This window comes from Vitis riparia, chromosome 4 (genome assembly GCF_004353265.1).
Source record: "Vitis riparia cultivar Riparia Gloire de Montpellier isolate 1030 chromosome 4, EGFV_Vit.rip_1.0, whole genome shotgun sequence".
Classification (NCBI taxonomy): domain Eukaryota; kingdom Viridiplantae; phylum Streptophyta; class Magnoliopsida; order Vitales; family Vitaceae; genus Vitis; species Vitis riparia.
The window spans coordinates 22204128-22224310 of record NC_048434.1 but is presented as its reverse complement, the minus strand read 5'-3'; the positions used below and the strand labels follow the sequence as shown (position 1 = coordinate 22224310).

General features: G+C 31.0%; 2 protein-coding genes across 2 annotated transcripts; both read right to left on the bottom strand.

Annotated features, from left to right (window-relative positions):
- Positions 1 to 5341: 5341 nt before the first annotated feature.
- Positions 5342 to 10464, bottom strand: LOC117913336 (WAT1-related protein At1g68170-like). The gene is made up of 9 exons (XM_034828274.1): positions 10265 to 10464; positions 10054 to 10116; positions 9685 to 9801; positions 9330 to 9573; positions 9068 to 9223; positions 8733 to 8884; positions 8411 to 8645; positions 7712 to 7816; positions 5342 to 5569 (listed from the first exon to the last, which is right to left on the bottom strand). The coding sequence occupies exons 1-9, from the start codon at positions 10462 to 10464 to the stop codon at positions 5342 to 5344; spliced, it is 1500 nt and encodes a 499-aa protein (XP_034684165.1).
- Positions 10465 to 16908: 6444 nt separating this feature from the next.
- LOC117913335 (WAT1-related protein At1g68170-like) lies at positions 16909 to 19809 on the bottom strand. The gene is made up of 7 exons (XM_034828273.1): positions 19610 to 19809; positions 19215 to 19277; positions 18720 to 18836; positions 18358 to 18601; positions 18082 to 18237; positions 17252 to 17403; positions 16909 to 17167 (listed from the first exon to the last, which is right to left on the bottom strand). Exons 1-7 carry the CDS (start codon positions 19807 to 19809, stop codon positions 16921 to 16923), a joined length of 1179 nt encoding a protein of 392 aa, XP_034684164.1. The 3' UTR covers positions 16909 to 16920.
- Between the last annotated feature and the right edge of the window lie 374 nt (positions 19810 to 20183).

Genomic DNA, 20183 nt, shown 5'->3' with positions numbered 1-20183 from the left:
ATATATATATATATATATATATATATATATATATATATATAACTTATTTGAGTGGTCAAACATTTGACTTTGAGATTCTACAAAGATTTTCAGATTTGGGGAATAATGGATATAAAATAAAAGAGTGAACGATTGTCCTTTTCTAGTGAAACAAATATTAATGATATCCTATACCATTTTCTTGTTTGATTAATCAAATGTTACCTTATTTGAGGAGAGTATCATTTTCTATATATACAAAATGTTACCTTGTTTATTTTCACATTTTAAAGCTTGATGCATGTGACCTTGTCCCAATGCCATCAGACAGAGATGGTATTTTCATAATTACGACTCACGCTACAGCCCATGATTCCATTTAAAGCAATTTTATTTTAATTATATAAGCCTCAACATTATCAATTGCATCGGAACATTTAATGCAATGAAATGAGAACTGGATTTTCCTAATTAAGATCATCACACATGCAATAAAGTCTTAAGAGAGAACAGAGAAAGGAATTGTTCCAAAATGTTGCTAGAGTAGTAATTTATATTGTCATATGGAGCTTGAACTGCCCTTTTCTAATTTCAAGCTTCCCTCATTTTCGAAAATGTCCTCAAGACATCTTAATGATCAGGATGAACAGCTAGGCTACTTGGAGGGCCATCTGCATGCAGTCTAAGCCCTAAGTTGCTTTTGGAAACATGCATAAAACAGGAGAATAATTCTTAATACAACTAATCTTGTTAGAAAAAGAAAGAAAAAGATGTAATTCTGAGTTATAGAACTCAATTTCATCTCTAGCCACCAAGTATTTTAATAACCTTAAGATCATTGAAAATAAGAAACTTTTGTTCACTGTAAATATCTACTTGTAAAATTGGATTATGGAGCCCCCAACTTTGAATCAACTGAGTTAGAAATCAATATTTAATTTGATTAGTAATTAGGTTTATTCTAACTACTTTTAATTTACTTAAATTAATTCTCAACATTTTTACTTTACAATTTAGGTAATAGTAAATCTCCTTGACCTAACATCATTGTTATCCATATTTTAGTTTTTAAAGATGATGCCTAAAGTACTACAAGATACTAGAGACTCTTAGCTACCCTTGATCCTTTGTTATCATGATTATCTTTATAGCTATCCACCTTAATACAAATCTATAAGTAGTAAGTGATAAAAAGTTGACTTGAACCTGAATTAGATATCATTCATCATATGGGAATTAGAAATATGAATTGAAAAGGAAAATGATGCAAGACATTTACACTCCTAAAAACCTAAGATAATGGGAAGAAAAGGTAACCCCATGTATAAGGCCCAACCAATGTTGGTAATCAGCTGATTTGGGTCATTGTTTGTCCCTCCTATGTACTTCAAACACCCCCTTACTCAATGTTAACGCCCATGTTAACGAGCACAAGGTGAGCCAGGCCAAACCTCACCATGATACCAAATGATGCGATACAACATACACTCTTAAAAGCTTAATCTTGTGGTGAGTAGAGGCTACATATAAGGCCTAACAAATGTTGGTAATAAACGGATGTGAGACATGGGACTTTTATTCATCCTAAGCCAAAGAATTAGGTTTAAGTTATAACTATAAGTTATAGAAGTTAAGTTGATCTTGAGTGACCAAGTATCCTAATAACCTTAAGATCATTGAAGATAACAAACTTTTGTTCTCTTCAAAGCTCTACTCCTAAAATTGGATTACGGAGCCTCCAAATTTGATCAATTGAGTTAGAAATTAACATTCAATTTTATTAGTAATTAGGATTATTCCAACTACCCTTAATTTAAGAAAATCAATTCTCAATATTTTTACTTTACAATTTAGGTAATAGTAAATCTCCTTGACCTAACATCATTATCATCCATAATTTAGTCCTTAAGGATAATACCCAAAGTACCATACAAGTGGTAGTGATACTTTTTTTAGTTTTTGTCGGCTAGAGTTGCTTTGAATTTAAACTTATTATTTTGAACAACAAAGAATTATGGACAATCATCAATACATAAAACTTGTCTTTCATGATGTGGCGAATATCACAAAGGTATATTATAGGATTAAATGCAATGATATAAAAGAATTCACAGATTGAGGAAGTAAAGATTATCCATTTACCTTCTTACTTGGTTGTTAAGCACTTGAAGTATGAAATATATGTTGTGCTATACTTTTATGTTTTAAGCTTATCTCTATTTCCAATACCATATAAATCTTAGTCTAGTTGCTTTAAAATTCTAACTTGTGTACAATTGAGGTGTTTGTCATGAAGAGATAGAAGATTGACTGAATATTTCTTTGTTATACTAGATATCTTTGTATAATAAGAAAGAGGTTATGAATATATCTATAAGTACTTTAAGTCATGGAGACAAAAAGTTAATTACAAGATTAGGATAAGACCTATAAAGCATATACCGAGTGGGTCAAGATGTAAAGAAGAGTGAAAACACCTAATAGAGTGAGGGCTTGTCGTTCAAGGTGTAGATATTGGGGGTAAGAAAACATGAAATTGTGTCAAGATCTATAACTTGTGTCTATTTTATCGTTTCTCTATAATTTCTTTATAATGTAGAGAATTGATGTTCTTTCATTTGTGGTTCTATATGGTATATATTCCTTTTTGTTGCAAATATTATATAGAATATTTCCTATATTGATATATCATTGTATTATTTGATTTTTTTTATGTAGAATTAGTACATTAGAAATATCTCTATAAATATTATAATTCATGATGAGAAAACAGTAATGAGGTAAAGATGAATGGGAGACATGGTATGTTTCAAGGTTTTATTCTTTTGTCTTCTATAATATTTTCTATGTTATAATAGAATGATTTTCTATCGCTTATGGGTATAAGCATGGTTGCTTAAATCACATTAAAATCTCAATTATCTTTGTGTAGATTGTTTCATCTTCGTGTTCTTTTTATACAATGTTAGTATTAAAATATTTTGCCTACACAACAAATTCTATTATAGCTCTTGATTCATGGTATAGACACAAGAGTGTAAAAACATAGGATGTTTGAAGGCTTAATAATTATATGTGTTTTTTTGTCTTATAAAATATTCTCTATGGAATAATGAAATGATTTTCTCTTATCAACAAATTTAGGTATGATATTGAATCATGCTAAAATCTCATATATCTTTGTATATAGATTATTTTATTTGTGTTTTCCTTTTCTAATGTGTTAGTATTAAAACTTTTGCCTACACAATAAGTTATCAACGCTTCATCCGTTGGTACAACATACCGATATGAGTAAATGATTTCATCTTTAAATTATTGTATTAATGTATGGTATAAAAACTTCGGTGCAACTCAAAGATTTCTAAGAGTAGCCTAAGCAGACGTTGAGTATAGTACGAAAGAGGAATCCATTGAAGTTGAGCATGCCTACAAACGTTCTTGCATGAGGTCTGAAAAGGAAAGTTTCCTCCCAAGGGCCACCTTAGTTTCGATGGTCTGGAGTAGTTGTCAATCCCATTACGGGAACTTAGTCCATTAGGTCAAAATTGGCATTAATTTCTCAAACACATTTGTTACAGGTTGGTTGGCCTCATGCATACTAGTGGAGGAACTGGATTAATGACTGGGGAGTTTCATTGGCCATGGCTTGGCTTAGTGGATGGTAGGTGTTAGTTTTGTGATTTCTAACATGCGCAAAGAAAGAGCAGGCCAATTTGATATTGAGCATGAATATAATTTTTTAAAACATCAATTATTTAAAGAATAAAAAACTAAGGAACACGTTTAAAAAGTCGGCAGTGTGAATGTGGTCTTAATTTTTCTAGTTCCCTTTCGAAATTTACTAGCATAATATACCCATATGCTAATGAACAGAACACACGAGGAAGTTCCATCACTGATTGCTTTGCTCAGTCAGAAAAGTGTCATTGAGAATGTGGATGAAGATTGTTTTCTAGATGGGTTTCAGACCATTACTACAGGTCATTCGAATTGAATTTTTAGGAGTATCAAGTATGTTGATACTTTGCCTCCAGTGCTCTAGCAAATTGACTTACTTTATCAAGCTCGAATGTTGGCTTGTCGATGGCTACAAGGTTGTCATAAATCTGTTTGAATTTGCTTGAGTACTTTTCTCTACTACAAAGATATTCCCTTTTAAGAGAGGTATATCACTACAAGATATTCTTCTTGTTGGAACTCTCAACAACTATTACATGTGGCCTAGATAGTAATAGCTGTGCACCGGCCGCTAACAATAGTAAGGTGTTGGTTTGCTTTTTTCACTCAATTCTTAAATAGAATTTAAAATTAAATAATATTTAATAATGTTAATAATTAAGTTATTTATTTTTTTAATATTTTATTTCTATTAAATATAAGACAGTAAAAAAAAAATCAACATATTTTTCTTAATATTTAGAAAAAGTTAAATATTTTATCTTTTTCTATTCAATATAAAAAATCTGAAATAAGTATTAAGTCAACAAAAGTAAAAGAATAAACAATATAAAATCTAAAAGTAAATTGCTTTTAAAAAAAGTTTAAAAAACTAAACACCACTTAAATCACACATTTGTGATCACAAATAATTAGGCATATTCGCCTTCTTTTATGTGCGACTCTATATCCATTGTACATATGTTTGTACATATGTGATTAAAGATAATTACTCACTATACAAATCACATGTTTAATTATAGATAATTAGACATGAGTATTAAAAAAGCTACATAAAAATTGTACATTTATAATCACAAATAATTGGACAAATAAATAGATTGAGATAATAACTTCAATATGATATATCTAATTAATTAGAGCACCGATACCATGTTGAGTTTCAATTTTCTTTAAAACTTAAAATCATAGAAAGAGGGGAATGGTGGAGAAGCATAATATAAATACATTGTACGCCAAAATCCGAAAAGTTTAAGCTTTTAAGAAAATTGATGGCCAAAAATAACCAACTAGCTTTTGAAGATAAGCATATTCCACCCTTTAAACACACTCTCGGCCATTATACCAAGGAACCGTTAGGTGTGTACCCATCATTATTGTTGACTCGACCATGTTGTCTATTAGAGTTGTTTGATGATCCCGCTATTCTTAGCTTAATTTATTTTCACACATCTTTTTACGTTTTATTCATTGAAGACACTGTTAATGAATAGCGATAGTTGCATTAATATTACTCATTTGCTACCAGTAAATGTCAGAAGTTAAGAAAAAAATAGAGGAACAATGGTTGTAAAAGATTTTAATGAACAGAAATGAATTTCTAATATACATTGAACAACATCAACAACACAATCAATTTCCTTTTCTCTGCCAATTTTGTATAGAAGCTACGACTGCGACATTATTCAGGCACCACTGCAGCTGCAGATGGCACACCAGATCCTAGGTCCGCAGATTCAATGGGAACAATAATACCACTTGCTGCTGGTTTACACTCACTGTTAAATGAATTTTCTATGACAATATGTCTCAATTCTTGTTCGCTAAAGCTTTTTGCTCCATGGACTTGGGCGGTCTGTTTCATCTCCTTGCCTTTTCCCCATGAAACGATATACAAGCCCACTATGATCTGTTGGACTATGTTTGTCCAGCCCATGAGCCCATATATTAGGCTATTTTATATTTGGGTATTCCCTAAGGCCAAATATGGATATATAAATAGCATTAGGGTTTTGGTATTATGAGAGAGAAGGGCATTTGATTGAGAAAATGAAAGAAAATCAAGGTGGTTTTTCTAGTCATTGTTCTAGGGCTCAAGGGTAAAGTTACAAGTTCTTTTCATCAAACTTTTGGGGAATTCTTGTGGTATATTTTCTCCCTGATTTCTTTTTTCTGTTCATGTTTCCTAGGGTGATGGATTCCCACCTCAAGTCAGAACTTAATTATTGTATCCCCATTTATTGAAGTGGAAGAAATTTTCTCTATGGTTTTTTTACCTCTATCCAGAAGGTTTTTCCACGTTATATTTGATGTCCTCTTTTGTGGTTGAATGTTCTTGATTGTCATTCTTGATTTTTGTTGGGTTATTATTCTTGAAAGGTGGTTATTATTGTGGAGGAATCTTTTAACCTTGACAGGTTAATACTCTAAATCTCTCCCTTTATCTTCCCAACAAGTGGTATCAAAGTCTGGTTGCGAAACTTTTATTCTTGAAAGGAATGGAGATAGAAGGGAACTCAACCTCCATAATAAAACTTAATAATTCAAATTGGGCTATATGGAAGTCCATGAAGGAAGATTTTTTCACCATTAAAGATTTTTCAAATAATCTTGAGGGTGAAGAAGCCAGACCCAAAGATATTTCTGATTTGGAATGGAATAAGATGAACAAAAAGGCAATTGCCTATATTAGGCAATGGATTGACACATCTTCACATCATCATGTGGCAAATGAAACAAATGTCTATAATCTCTGGAAGAAATTGGAATGAGTGTTTGAACAAAAAATTGTTGGGAATAAAATTTTCTTATTAAAGAAGTTGACGAATATGAAGCTAAAGGAAAGAACACTAATGATAGATCACTTGAATGTTTTTCAGAGTATTGTTAATCAGTTGGCTACTATGAAAATGGTTATCGATTATGAGATGCAAGCATCTATGTTGTGTTTACTACCAAACAATTGGGAAACTTTTGTTGTAACTATTAGCAACTTTGTTATGAATGGTGCATTGTCTATGGACCTTGTGAAGGGAAATTTGTTCAATGAAGAGACAAGAAGAAGGGCTTATGAGACAAAAAATGCATAGTAATAACATAGAGATGAATGGGAGACATGAAATGTTTCAAGCTTTATTTTTTTGTCCTTTATAATATTTTCTATGGTATAGTATAATTATTTTCTCTCATCCATGGATTTAGACATGGTTGCTTGATCCACATTAAAACCTTACGTATCTTTATGTGTGATTGTTTCATCTTCGTGTTCTTTTTCTATTATATTAGTATTAATGATTCTACCTATAAAAGTCATGACTCATGGTATAGACATAAGGAATGTAGAAACATAGGATGTTTCAAAACTTAATTATATGTGTTCTTCCATCCTATATAATAATCTTTATGGAATATTGGAATGATTTTCACTTATCAACAAATTTGGGCATGATATTGAATCACATTAAAACCTTGTATATCTATGTACGAGGATTATTTTATCTTTGTTTTCTTTTTTGAGTATGTGAGGATTAAAACTTTTACTTACACAATAAGTGATCAAGGCTTCATCCGTTGGTACAAACATATGGTTATGAGTAAATGATTTCATCTTTGGATTATTGTATTAATGTATAGTATTAAAACTTCCGGTGCAACTCAAAGATTCCTAAGAGTAGCCCAAGCAGATGTTGAGTACAGTACGAAAGAGGCATCCATTGAAGTTGCGAATGCTTACAAACATTAATTCAGACGTGTTGAGGTCTGAAAAGGAAAGTTTCCCCCCAAGGGCAACCTTAGTTTCGATGGGCTTGAGTAGTTGTCAATCCCACTACGGGAACCTAGTCCATTAGGTCAAAATTGGCCTTAAGATCTCACATACAATTGTCACACAGTGGTTGGCCTCATGCATACTAGTGGAGGAACTAGATTAATGATTGGGGAGTTTCATTAGTCATGGCTTGGCTTAGTGGATGGTAGGTGTTAATTCTGTGCTTCTTCCTTTCCTATATTTTATCACACCCTCTATACGGGATGAATCTGGTGGTAGAGAGACCTTGTGATATTGCCCAAAATCAACGTCAAAGGTTGCCACATCAAAACCTTTAGATATTTTCCGCATACTGTGATCCCGAAGATCTGCCTCATTATATGCGCTTCCCTTGTCAGAAACAGAGATACCAAATGTGAATGATTTAGAGCCGGTGATTTTAGGAAATCTTTCCAACATTCATAAATTTTTATCATTGTGTTCAAAAAGTTAAAAATGTTTTCTAAAATTAGTGCCAAATGCACTCTTAGTATCACCTAAGTCTTAGAAGGTTCCTTCGTCATTCTCACCATCCAGACTACATGCATGTAAGGTCTATTAGAGTTGTTTGATGATCCCACTATTCTTAGCTTTATTTTCACACATCTTTTTTACGTTTTATTCATTGAAGACACCGTAAATGGATTTCAATATTTGCAGATGGAGAAGTTGTCCTTCCATCAGCACAATTCATTCACCAACTAGAGTGAATTAGCAAAGTAGGTGAAGAACATTGCAGTAATAGTACTCATTTGCTGCCAGCAAATGTCAGAATTTAGAGAAAAAAAATAGAGGAACATTGTTTGTAAAAGATTTTAGTTAACTGAAATGAATTTCTAATATACATTGAACAACATTAATGACACAAATCAATTTCCTTTTCTAGTTTACTGCTATCTCTTCCAATTTTATATGGAAGATATCACTATGACATTATTTGTTCACCACTGCAGCTGCAGATGGCACTCCAGATCCTAGGTCAGCAGGTTCAATGGGACCAATAATACCACTTGCTTCTGGTTTACACTCACTGTTACTTGAATTTTCTATGACAATATGTCTCAGATCTTGTTCGCTAAAGCTTTGTGCTGCATGGATTTGGGCGGTCTGCTTCATTTCCTTGCCTTTTCCCCATAAAACAATATACAAGCCCACTATAATCAACACTGCTGCAATTATGCTGTTATAAAAATACGTACCAGGAATTAATGTCAGAGCATAAATGAAATCTTTGAAGTTAAGGTGGTTTTAATTTGAATATTCAAACCTTCCTATATGTAGCTGTTCGTGGAGTAAGAGCGACCCAAGTATGGCAACGGTTACAAGCATTAAGGGAAAGAAAGAAGATACAAACAATGGGCCTCTCATCCTTGAAACCCAGGTCATTAGTGTAACCATTAATCCAGAGGCCAACACTCCCTGCAATACAACAAATTCTACTTGTTATAACTCAAAATCATCCACTAAGTTGACATATTCATAAACGATTTCTCAATATGTTTGAATGGAAGAGAAATTGAATGTCAATCAATACTTCGTTAAAAAATCCTTATTCTTCTCACATTTCATTGAATTATATAAAATTTTCAAGAAATATCTTACTGAGTAAACAACAGTGAGAAGCCTAATGTCCCAACCAAGTTTCCATGCGGACCAGTCCCTCTCAGTGCACATGGCATATACAACCGATTGAATTGATGCACAAACACACATTAGAGCAGTTCCGGAGTAGCTTGGATACACCATGCTCATCCTAGTCTGTCCAAATAAAAGAAGAAAAACCAAAATACGAGAGCAATTTCCCTATCAGTAAAGGTATTTAATTTATCATTTGAAGAAAAAAGAAAACCTGAACCTTGATCACCTGGACTATCAACCAAACTGCAATACAGACACAACTAGCCACAGCCAATAGTGAGCCCAACACTTGATTAGGAGACGACTCTTGTAATGCTGCAGCACCATGATGTAGTAGGTTGATGTTGGTTGACCATAACTTGATCTCTACTCCTTTGTAAAATGTTAGAATCATTGCACCACCTAGGCTCATTATCGTCCCCATTAACTTAGCTTTTCCCGCAATTGTTCCAATTGCTAATCTCTCCATCCTAGAAGAAAATACGACTAGGGTTTAGCATTTGTTCCTTAAGAAACTTAAATGTGTAATACTATAAATTTTAGTACTAAAATATCAGTAGGAAATAAAAAAAAAAAAATACCTTAAGAAAACAGCCATGACAAATGTCATAGCTGGAACCAGGTTTGTCATTGCCGCTACAAATGTTGCTGACGTTAAGCTTAGGCTCTCGGCATATAAATTTTGACCTAGTGACCCTCTGCAATCAAAGTTTATGTCAGAAAATATAAGAATATTTAATAAATTTTTATGTATAAGAAGGGTACGATAAAATATTATTGAAAACATATCATATCATAAATATGAAGACATGGAGTAAAATTACTCTATAAGAACCGCACCCCTGCAAAGTCATTTACAAACAAGATAGAGCATTGAAGGAATTAAAGATATTTCTTAATGTGTATATATATACATAAAAAGATATTTTCTAATTAATCATTAGACTTACCCAAATAATCCACACAATGAGCCCTGGAGGAAGATCATCCATGTCAGTTTTGGCCTACTCTTCCTGTTAAAATTATAATACACTTTTAATTACAGTTCACCATAAATTTGAAAAGAGTGAATGAAAGATAAAACTAATATCATTTGGTTCCTGAGTGATGAAACTAAATTAAAGATGCGGAAAAAAAAAAGACAAGATTAATAAAAATCACCCTTCAAAGATTAGAGCAAGTGGAACCATAATAGCTGTTGCAAAGATATTTCGGTAGGCGACCAAAATCTTCATGCTCATGCCATCATTTCTAGCCAGTTTGTACATAATATTTAGCCCTCCAAATATTATCTGAACTATCACCATTGTCATGGCTGGCTTCAGCCCTTCCAAATGGTTCCTCAACTTTCCAGTGGCCATGTAATCTGCAAATTAACTCAAAAGCTGCCTCTCTGTTAATTTTCTCAAGCTCACACCAAATGACGATCTGCTCTGTGGACATTGGTTCAAACCAAGTGAGTATTTTATAGGCATAGAGATAGTGGTGGAGTCAACAGCGACAGGAATCCACGGTTAGATGATGAGTTTTTTTGCACACGTATGTGCAGACGTATTGTGCTCCTCGGTGGGTGGGTGACCAGTGAGGAAAATCTGAAAAGGACACGTACGACATATGTGTACGAGTTTTACTCGAAACCCAACCCCAATTGGCTGGGCTTGGGTTGCCTTCATTTTTAAAATCCACCTGAGACATTTACTAGCCCCATACATGCATAAAGAAAGACTAGTACAATTTGATATTGAAGATGAAAATGGTTTAATATAATGGTAAGGAAGACGTTCAAAAGGTATATATCAGGTAATCGTGGCCTTTGGATGTTTTCTTGCCTCATATGCCCACGTGCAAATTGACGAAACTCATGGGGTAGTTTCTTCACTTACGGCTTTGCTTAGAGGAGACAAGGGTGGGAGGGTGGGCATCACTGACTAAAAACCTTGATTTTCTTCTTTCTAGCATGTGAGTTTGGGAAATCAGGCACCCGGCGGTGGAAATGAAAATGAAGAGGGTGCATATTTTAAAATATGAAAAATAGTTTTTATAATAATAATATTATTATTATTCAATTATATAAGTATATTCATTAAATCATGTCATCTAGAAATCTTCAGAAAAAAATAACTTAATTCTTTCTTATCATGAATTGAAAATTAATTTGTGACGAAGTTGTTTGCTGAAAGAATATCCCAACAAGCAAATGGACCAAACTCAAGAGATGTTTCATTTTTTTCATGGATTTAATTATTTAGGGGAGCATGAGTAGGTTTATGCCCATTTTGGAATGATTTCGGTAAAATGTTTCGAATTTGTAATGTTTTTATCCATGCCAATTTCATAGTAAATATTTTTACACTACATCTTTGTGAAGAAGCATATGACCCTTTTATTGATAATGCTTCCATCATAAATATTTTCATGAAGAATCAATTGTACGTATTTATATGTACCAAAAGATAGATATTTCTGAAAGTGTTTTTTGATAATGTATTAGGCGACTGTTTTATTTTTGTATTAGGCCAATTGTTAGTAAACATAAATATGATTTTTAAAATTGAAAAGATTTGGAAAAATGGAAAAAAACGTTGAAGCGGGAAAGGGAAGTAAGAAGTAAATTCAAATGCTCCCAGGTTCAGCATTTGAATGGCCAAGAATGGTTCAAATGTCCAAAAGGGCATGGTTCAAATTCCCACAGAAATTTCAAACATTCTCGACAGTTTGAATATTTGGAAATTGTTTGGAAAAAGTATATTTTTGTTATAAATAGGTGAAGATATTTATCAATGTCACAATTTCGCATAATAAACCTTTCAAATATGCCTGTAATTAATGTTCCCAGTTATTAGAAAAGCATTTCTTTAGTCATTATAATTATAACCTTTGAAATAAGGCTAAGGTTAGATAATTTCAAGGTTCAATTTCTTTGAATTTTTTCTCTAAATAATTCACTCTAATTTTCTTTTTCATTTTTACTTGTACAATACATTACTAGCACGACACTCTAGTTCAAAAAAACAGAGGATTTCATCCATAAAAGGTTTTGCCTACTTGTAACACTCATTCATATCTAGAAAAGTATGCACTTTTTCTTTCTTCAAACAATTTAATTTGAAAAAGATATATGAAAAACAGTATCTTATGGTATTCTTATTTTATTACTAAAATGTTTATTTACTTTACTCATAACTAGAAGTTATGAACACAATTTTTTGTTACCAATTATTTTATAGTTAGAAACTATGTAGACAATTTTTTAGTATTTTGTGTAATCAGAAGTCATACAAAACAAAATTATCAATTTAAAATATTGTAACCAAAAGCTATAAAGAAAATTTATAATTTTTTTTATAATAATTAGAAGTTATAGAGAACAAATTTATTATCAAACAACAATTCTATAGTTACAAACTATACAAAAAAATTCTAATTATGTTATATAACGAAATATATATAGAACAAAATTGACAATCAACAAGTCTATAGCCAAAAGATATACATAGATAAATTATAATTTTATTGTATAAATAAAAAGTTATGTATAACAAAATTGAAATTTAACCATCTTGCACAATTTTATAGCAGAAAATTGGATATATATATATATATATATTCCTGACTACTATTATAGCCAGAAGCTATCCAATAACCAAAGCTACATAAGAAAAAATAAATCAATTAATATTGAATTTGTCACATTCTAAATTCTAAAATTATAGTTTAATTATAATATTAAATGGTCAGTCTAAGATTATAGAATTTGAAATGTAAATTAATGGATAATGATATAATGTTTATAATATAATAAGTTATATGTTAAACATTTACTCTCATTTCTAGGAATGGAAAAGGCCCGTATCAATAATTCTAATTTTACATATGGACAATTTCTTAATATTTTGTTCATTCACAAGAAAATATTTTCTTTGGGAATTCTTCAAGCTCTAGTAGATGGCACAAAACTACCTTTCAAAGAGAATCTTCTTCCATCTAGAGGATATACTTGTTTATTAAGTATTGGACCATACATAGTAGTCATATAAATTCTACTAAGTTATTTGATAATTCCTTTTGGCTCTAACCTCGTTCCATCCAAATTCAATATCGGCGTTTTTTTTATGGATCACTATTTCAAGTATTGTTCCCATTGGACTTCTTATGTTAGGATAAGAATCAAATAATAAATATTCATTCTTAGGTGGTCTACGAGTATATATATATTCCTATCTACTCTTATAGCTAGAAGCTATCTAATAACCTAAAGCTAGATGAAAAAAAAAATCAATTAATATTGAATTTGTTACATCTCAAATTCTAAAACTATGGTTTAATTATAATATGTCATATGCTAAGCATTTACTCTCATTTCTAGGAATTTTAGTTCTAATGTACACGTAACTACTAGATTTTTTATGATTATTATTAAATATATATTTTCAAATAATAACAATAGCATAAAACTTTATTTTACAAATTTCCAATTTTAAATTTTATTTTGTTTAAGAGAATAGATAAAATGCTATAATGGATTGAAAACTTTCATATTCACCTTATTTGTTGTCTTAGTTGTGTAAAAATTTTACCAAGTATGAGAAATTGGTTTATTTTTAAATGTTTCAAAATTTAAGGTAAAAAGTGACGAATTTTGTTATTTTTCATGTTGGTAATATTCGAAATAATTTTTTTTTAGGATTTTTATCTTTGCTAATTTTAGTTAGGCAAACTTTTTTTCGAAGAAAATTTAGCAAAAACTATCAATTTATAACTAAATTTGAAAAATAAGATTTTGATTTACTTAGAATTAGCTTTTGAAAATTATTTTTTGTTGTATTTAAATATGAGGTATTCCATTATTTACATTATAAAATTAAAATAGATGGAGATATAAATGAAAAAATAATACATAAATGACATAATAAATGAGGAGATTTACTTGAAGTAAAACTATAAATATAACATTGAGAGTATAATTGTACTAGAGTAAAAATATTGGGGTGTTGGGATGTTGAGAATTGGGATGTGGAACACAAAGATATTCGCAGACATCTGTGCAGACGTAGTGTAATCCTTGGTCACCAGTTTGATATTGAAGATGAAAAGGGCGCTTGGGACGTACGTATACAAGTTTTACTCGAAACCCAACCCTAATTGGCTGTGCTTGGGTTGCCTTGATGATTTTTTAATCCACTTAAGACATGTTTACAATTTGATGTTGAAGATGAAAATTGTTTAATATAACAGTACGGAAGACGTTCAAAAAGTATGTATCAAGTGATTGTGGCCTTAGTCGTCAAATAGTTTTTGGATGTTTTCTAGAGTCATATGCCCACGTGCAAATGGACAAAACTCAAAGGGGTAATTTCTTCGCTTTTGGCTTTGCTTAGAGGAGCCATGGGCGGGAGGGTAGACATCACTGACTAAAAACCTTGAATTTTCTTTCTTCATTTTCCGTTTTCTAATTGAAGAGTTTGATGAATTTCATAATTTGTTTTCAAAAGAATGTATTGCGAATTATAGAAAAAAAGAAATTATAAATATCTTAAAATAAATAAATAAATATTATTTTTTAAATTAAGAGAATATAATATTATTAATATTTGATTGCTTTTTATTTATGAAAATGTTGCTTTTGATTTACTATTGTATATGTCATTTTTTGTCTTTGTTTATTCTTTTCCTTAATATGCTTTTTCAAATTTTTATTTTTTTTAATATATTCTCTGGAGTGAGAATGTATATGAATGTCCATCTTACCTTGAAACTTGGTGAAGGCATATCAAAGGATTGATAAAAATATCAAACAAAGACATCATATAAATATTAAATTATTATTATCATTTCTATTTTTTAGTTTTTGTTAAGAATTGTAATACTTAGAAATCTTATTTTTTAGTTTTTGTCGAGAATTGTAATACGTAGTAAGGGTAAAACTTTTTCCCTCCAAATTGAAAATCTCTACCTATTCAAGTATTTTGACCAATACTTTTATGACATTCCATCACTTTTGGAGAAGAATCAAGTTTAAGTCTCTTCCTCTAATACTATAAAAAATTTGATAATTTTTGCAATGAAAGACTTGAATTTTATTATTTCTTTTAAAAAATTTATACAATAGTATATTGTAAGTTATAAAAAATAAACAAATAAAAAATGTCTTAAAATTAAGGAAAATAAATATTATTTCCTAAATTAAGATAATAAAATACTATTAATATTTAATTACTCTTTATTTATAGAAATATTGGTTGAAGTGGAGTCTTATCCTTCTTTTGTGCATTACTTTTACCATTTTCATCGTGTGTCCTAGCATTCTATCTAATATGTAAATTAAGATAATCTTGCACCTAGTAGAGGAAATTAAAATGAAGAGTTTGTGTATTTTAGAATATGAAAATAGTTTTATTTTTTTTAGTATTATTATTTAAAAATTTTATTAGATTGTAAGAAATGTGATAAATTGTACTTCAATTGTACAAAGTATGTTCATAAAATGATGTAATCTAAAAATATTTTTTTAAAAAAAAAATTCTTATCATTAACTGAAAATTAATTGATGGTGAAGTTGTCTGGAGAGAGGATATGCCAACATGCACAAAACTCATGAGATGTTTCATTTGGAAGCATGAGTAGGTTTAGGCTGATTTCAGAATGATTTTGGTAAAAATGTTTTTAATTTATAATGTTTTTATCAGCATCACTTCCATAGTAAATATTTTAATACTATATTTTTATGAAGAAACTTATAATGCTTTTGTTGATTACACTTCTATTAAATCTTTTTATGAAGAATTAATTGGTGTTGGATGTGCATAGAAATAGTATTCCTATATAATTAAGTATTTTTGGATAATGTATTATATAATAAAAAATGATTTTTAGATGAAGTAGCACATATCAAAGTGCTAATTCAAGAATCACTTGAAGTGATTTTCTTGATTTACAAATATAATTTTTAAATATTTTTCAAACCTCGAGGTTATGTTTTATTATCGAAAAGTTTGAAGAAAAATGCAAGAGAAAGGGAACAAAGAGAAAAAATAAAAAAGATTTAAAGTTAATAAATTATTTTTATACATCATTTCAAACTTTTTTCACTTATTCAATTGTTCTATATAAAGAGTAAATAATTTAAAAATATATAAATTTTTAATAATTTTAATTATATTTCACTTTCTTTACTATTTTTCATAGTAAAACTAACTTGTAAAAAGTCATTTTTATACACCAGCATCCAACGTTATTTCAAAACTTATAGAAGTGATTAGCTAGACTTTTAAAATTCATTTACAATACTTTGTCATGCCTCCCAACTTTCTAAGAAAAATCATTTTTACTATTGCCAAACACTTCCAACTTCCAACAATCATTCCCCCACTGACTCTTAATCAATCAATATATGTTTGAAAATATGTATGTAAGATGTATGACCAAAACATGCATCGTTAGTTTATATGATGATTATATTAATTTGTAATTCTAATGCCAATGTAGGTATCAATTTTCTATAATTTGGAATTCCAATTTCATAGAAAACGATACACATATAAGATAGGGTAAGAAGATAGAGCTATTCTCATGCATAGCAGTAGCTGTAGGACTTGCTACACCACCATAATAACTTAGCAAACTGTGACATAAATAAAAATTGCATGAAACATTAATCATTTATTATTGGAAAATATTACAATTTAGGCAAAGGAAATACGGGCCGGGTACACTGTTTTTAAGATATTTGGTTGCGTAGAAATGAATTTTGTATATACATACAAGAATTTCTTCAAAATTTTCTTCCAAATAAAAGATATCAGTACGATATATTGATGCTATTCATGCACCACTGCAGCAGGAGAAACCGCACCAGATCCTCGGTCAGCAGCTTGGATGGGACAAATAGTACTTGTTGCGGTCGGTTTACCCTTAGTACTGGATGAGGTTTCTATGACAATGCCTCTCAATTCTGGCTCCGTAGAGCTTTTTGCTCCATCTATTTGGGCGTTCTGCTTCATCTCCTTGCCTTTTCCCCACAAAACACCATACAAGCCCACTACGATCAACACTACTGCTATTATGCTGTTCCATAAATGAATAATGAATTAATATCAGAATAAATGAAACCTTTTTAAGTTGAAGTAGAAGAGTAGTTTTGATCCAAACCTTCCCAAGTATAGTTGCTCGCCGAGTAAGAGAGACCCCAGTATTGCAACAGTTACAAGCATTAAGGGATAGAAAGAAGATACAAACAATGGCCCCCTCAGCCTTGCAGCCCAGCTCATTATTGCAACCATCAATCCAGTGGCCCACACTCCCTGCAACACAGCAAAACTTTGTTATAACTCAACACCATTTATTGATTGAAACTGAATACGATTTTTAATATTGAATGCCTTTCATATGTTAATTAGCAGTTATGCTTTTCAACTAAGGTAATGTTTATTTTTTTACTTAAGTCTAAATAAAACTTTAATGTTTAATAGTGTTAAATATTAGGTTATTTGTTTTTATAGTATTTTATTTATATTAAGTATTAAGAAGTAAAAAAAAAAAAAAAAAACTAATTAATATGTTATTTTTTCTATTTAGAAAAAATTACATATTTTGATTTTTTCTATTTAGTAAAAAGTTTATAATAAGTTATGAAAAAGTAAAAAAACAAACAATCTAAATTCTAAAAACAAATTGCTTTCGACAAAAAGCAAAAAAAAAAAACACCACCTAAGACTTGTTTTATTGAATGTCGAATTTCATATGGTAGCATTCTTTTTGGAGAAAATTTTGAAAAAGTCAACCTAATTTATAAAATCAAGATGTGTGTTTTTCAATTTGTGCAAAATTTTGAAATAATGCAATATATACTTTATAAAAAATAAGAATATGGTTAAAATAATATTTATGACATTTTATTAATAAAATCATTCCAATTAAACAAATCTTAAATACTCCCCAAATTCATTGAATTATACACAAATTTTCAAGAAATATCTTACCGTGTAAACAACAGTGAGAAGTCTTATGTTCCAACCAAGTTTCCATGCTGACCATTCCTTCTCAGCACACATGGCATATACAACTGACTGAATCGCTGCACAGACACAAGTAAGAGCAGTTCCAGAGTAGCTTGGATACACCATACTAATCTTGGCCTGTCCATATAAAAGAGGAAATAGGAAAACACAAAAGCAATTATGAGATTAGTGAAAGGTGTACACTTAATTCATTTCTGTATCTGAAGAGAAAATAAATAAATAAATAAGCAAAATCACCTGGATTATCAACCAAACTGCAAAGCACATACAAGCAACAACAGCTAAGATTGAGCCCAAGACTTGATCATTAGATGATTGCTGTGAGGTTGCTGCACCATGATGCAGCAAGTTGATGTTAGTTGACCACAAATTGAGCTCTACTCCTTTGTAAAATGTGAGAACCAGTGCACCACTTATGCTTAATAGAGTGCCCAACACCTTAGCCTTTCCAGCAACCGTGCCTATTGCTAATCTTTCCATCCTATGAGATAAGATGGCTAGGATTTAGGATTTATTTTTCATTAAACTGGAACTTTAACATATATTGAAACCATGTTAATTTGATAGGATTAAAATTTTGGTAAGAAAAGGAGGATTACCTCAAGACAATTGCCAGGACAAATGCCATGGCTGGAATAATGTTAGTCATTGCTGCTGCAAAAGTTGCGGACGTTAGAGTCAAGCTCTCAGCATATAAGTTTTGACCTAATGACCCCCTGAAATCAAACTTTAGGTTAGAAGTTGTTCTTATGTGTTACAAATACTGTTATTGTAACTAGATCAAGGGCAAACAAAATATTGAATCGAAGAAAACAAAATTTGTAGTAACTAAGCTCGATTCTCAACAGTGTTTGTCTTGCAGAAAATGACATCTTTTAGTCATAGATCCTTTCAACTGTTTATATGACAACTACCATGGCATCACCCTATCTAAGCTTTGGCAAAATTGAGAATACTATTCATCATGTGTATGAAAGAGTTCATTGAGAAAGTATAGATTCATTACAGGAAAACTCACCTATCTAAACCATTTTTGGCCAAAATTGAACACCTTTAATATAAAATACAAGAATAAAATATTTTTTGAAACTTACCCAAATAAACCACATAAGGAACCTTGCAAGAAGATCATCCATGTCATTTTTTGCCTACTCTTCCTGTTTACCATACATGAGGCAAATATTAGTAAATGCTCTTTGTGCAATTGAGAAAGAGAAACAGAGATAAAACCATGATAATTTATTTCTTATTTGTGAGAAATGTCAGTAAAGAAAGCATCACTATAGACTCCCATTTTTAAAAATGAAATTTAAGATAGCAGATATAATAATTTTTCTTTAGCCCAGTTGTGATACAGGCCACACAAGGGACAAGTTCACCCCATACAAAAAGGAAAGAGAGAAAGCAAGAAAGAGAAGGGAGAGAGAAGAAACACTGAAATTAAGTAAACACAAGCTACAAAACAAAACTAAGAAATAATGAAAGTTACCGATCAAATATCAAAGCAAGTGGAAACATAAAAGCTGCAGCGAATATATATCTGTAGGCGATTAAAACCTTCATGCTCATGCCGTCATTCTTAGCTAATTTGTACATAATATTAATTCCTCCCAGTGACACTTGAACCACCACCATTGCCAGGGCTGGCTTCAGCCCTGTCATGACATTCGAAAACTTCCCACTAGCCATGTAATATACCAACTGAAAAGCTGTTTATAGCTCAAGCCAATGACTATCTATGAAGCAAATGAAGCTGTTGGGGAGGCTGTTTGGATGCTCTCTGGTTCAAACCATATGAGTATTTATAGACAAAAAGGGATTTCTGAGAGAGGCGCCCTCATAATAGTGGAGCTGCCGGCTGCTGGAATCATGTCAGATAGAGCAATCCACAATCCACAATTAGATCATGCTTTCCAAAGTGATGTGTCGGGGTCCTTTTGCTGACTTCCTTGCAGGCGTATTGCGGTCTATCGTAGGCAAAACTCTTAAAAGGGCAAACTCTTAAAAAGGCAGCTTGGCTGGCAGAAAGTTTCCTCCAAGTCAAATCATGTCAACAACCACCA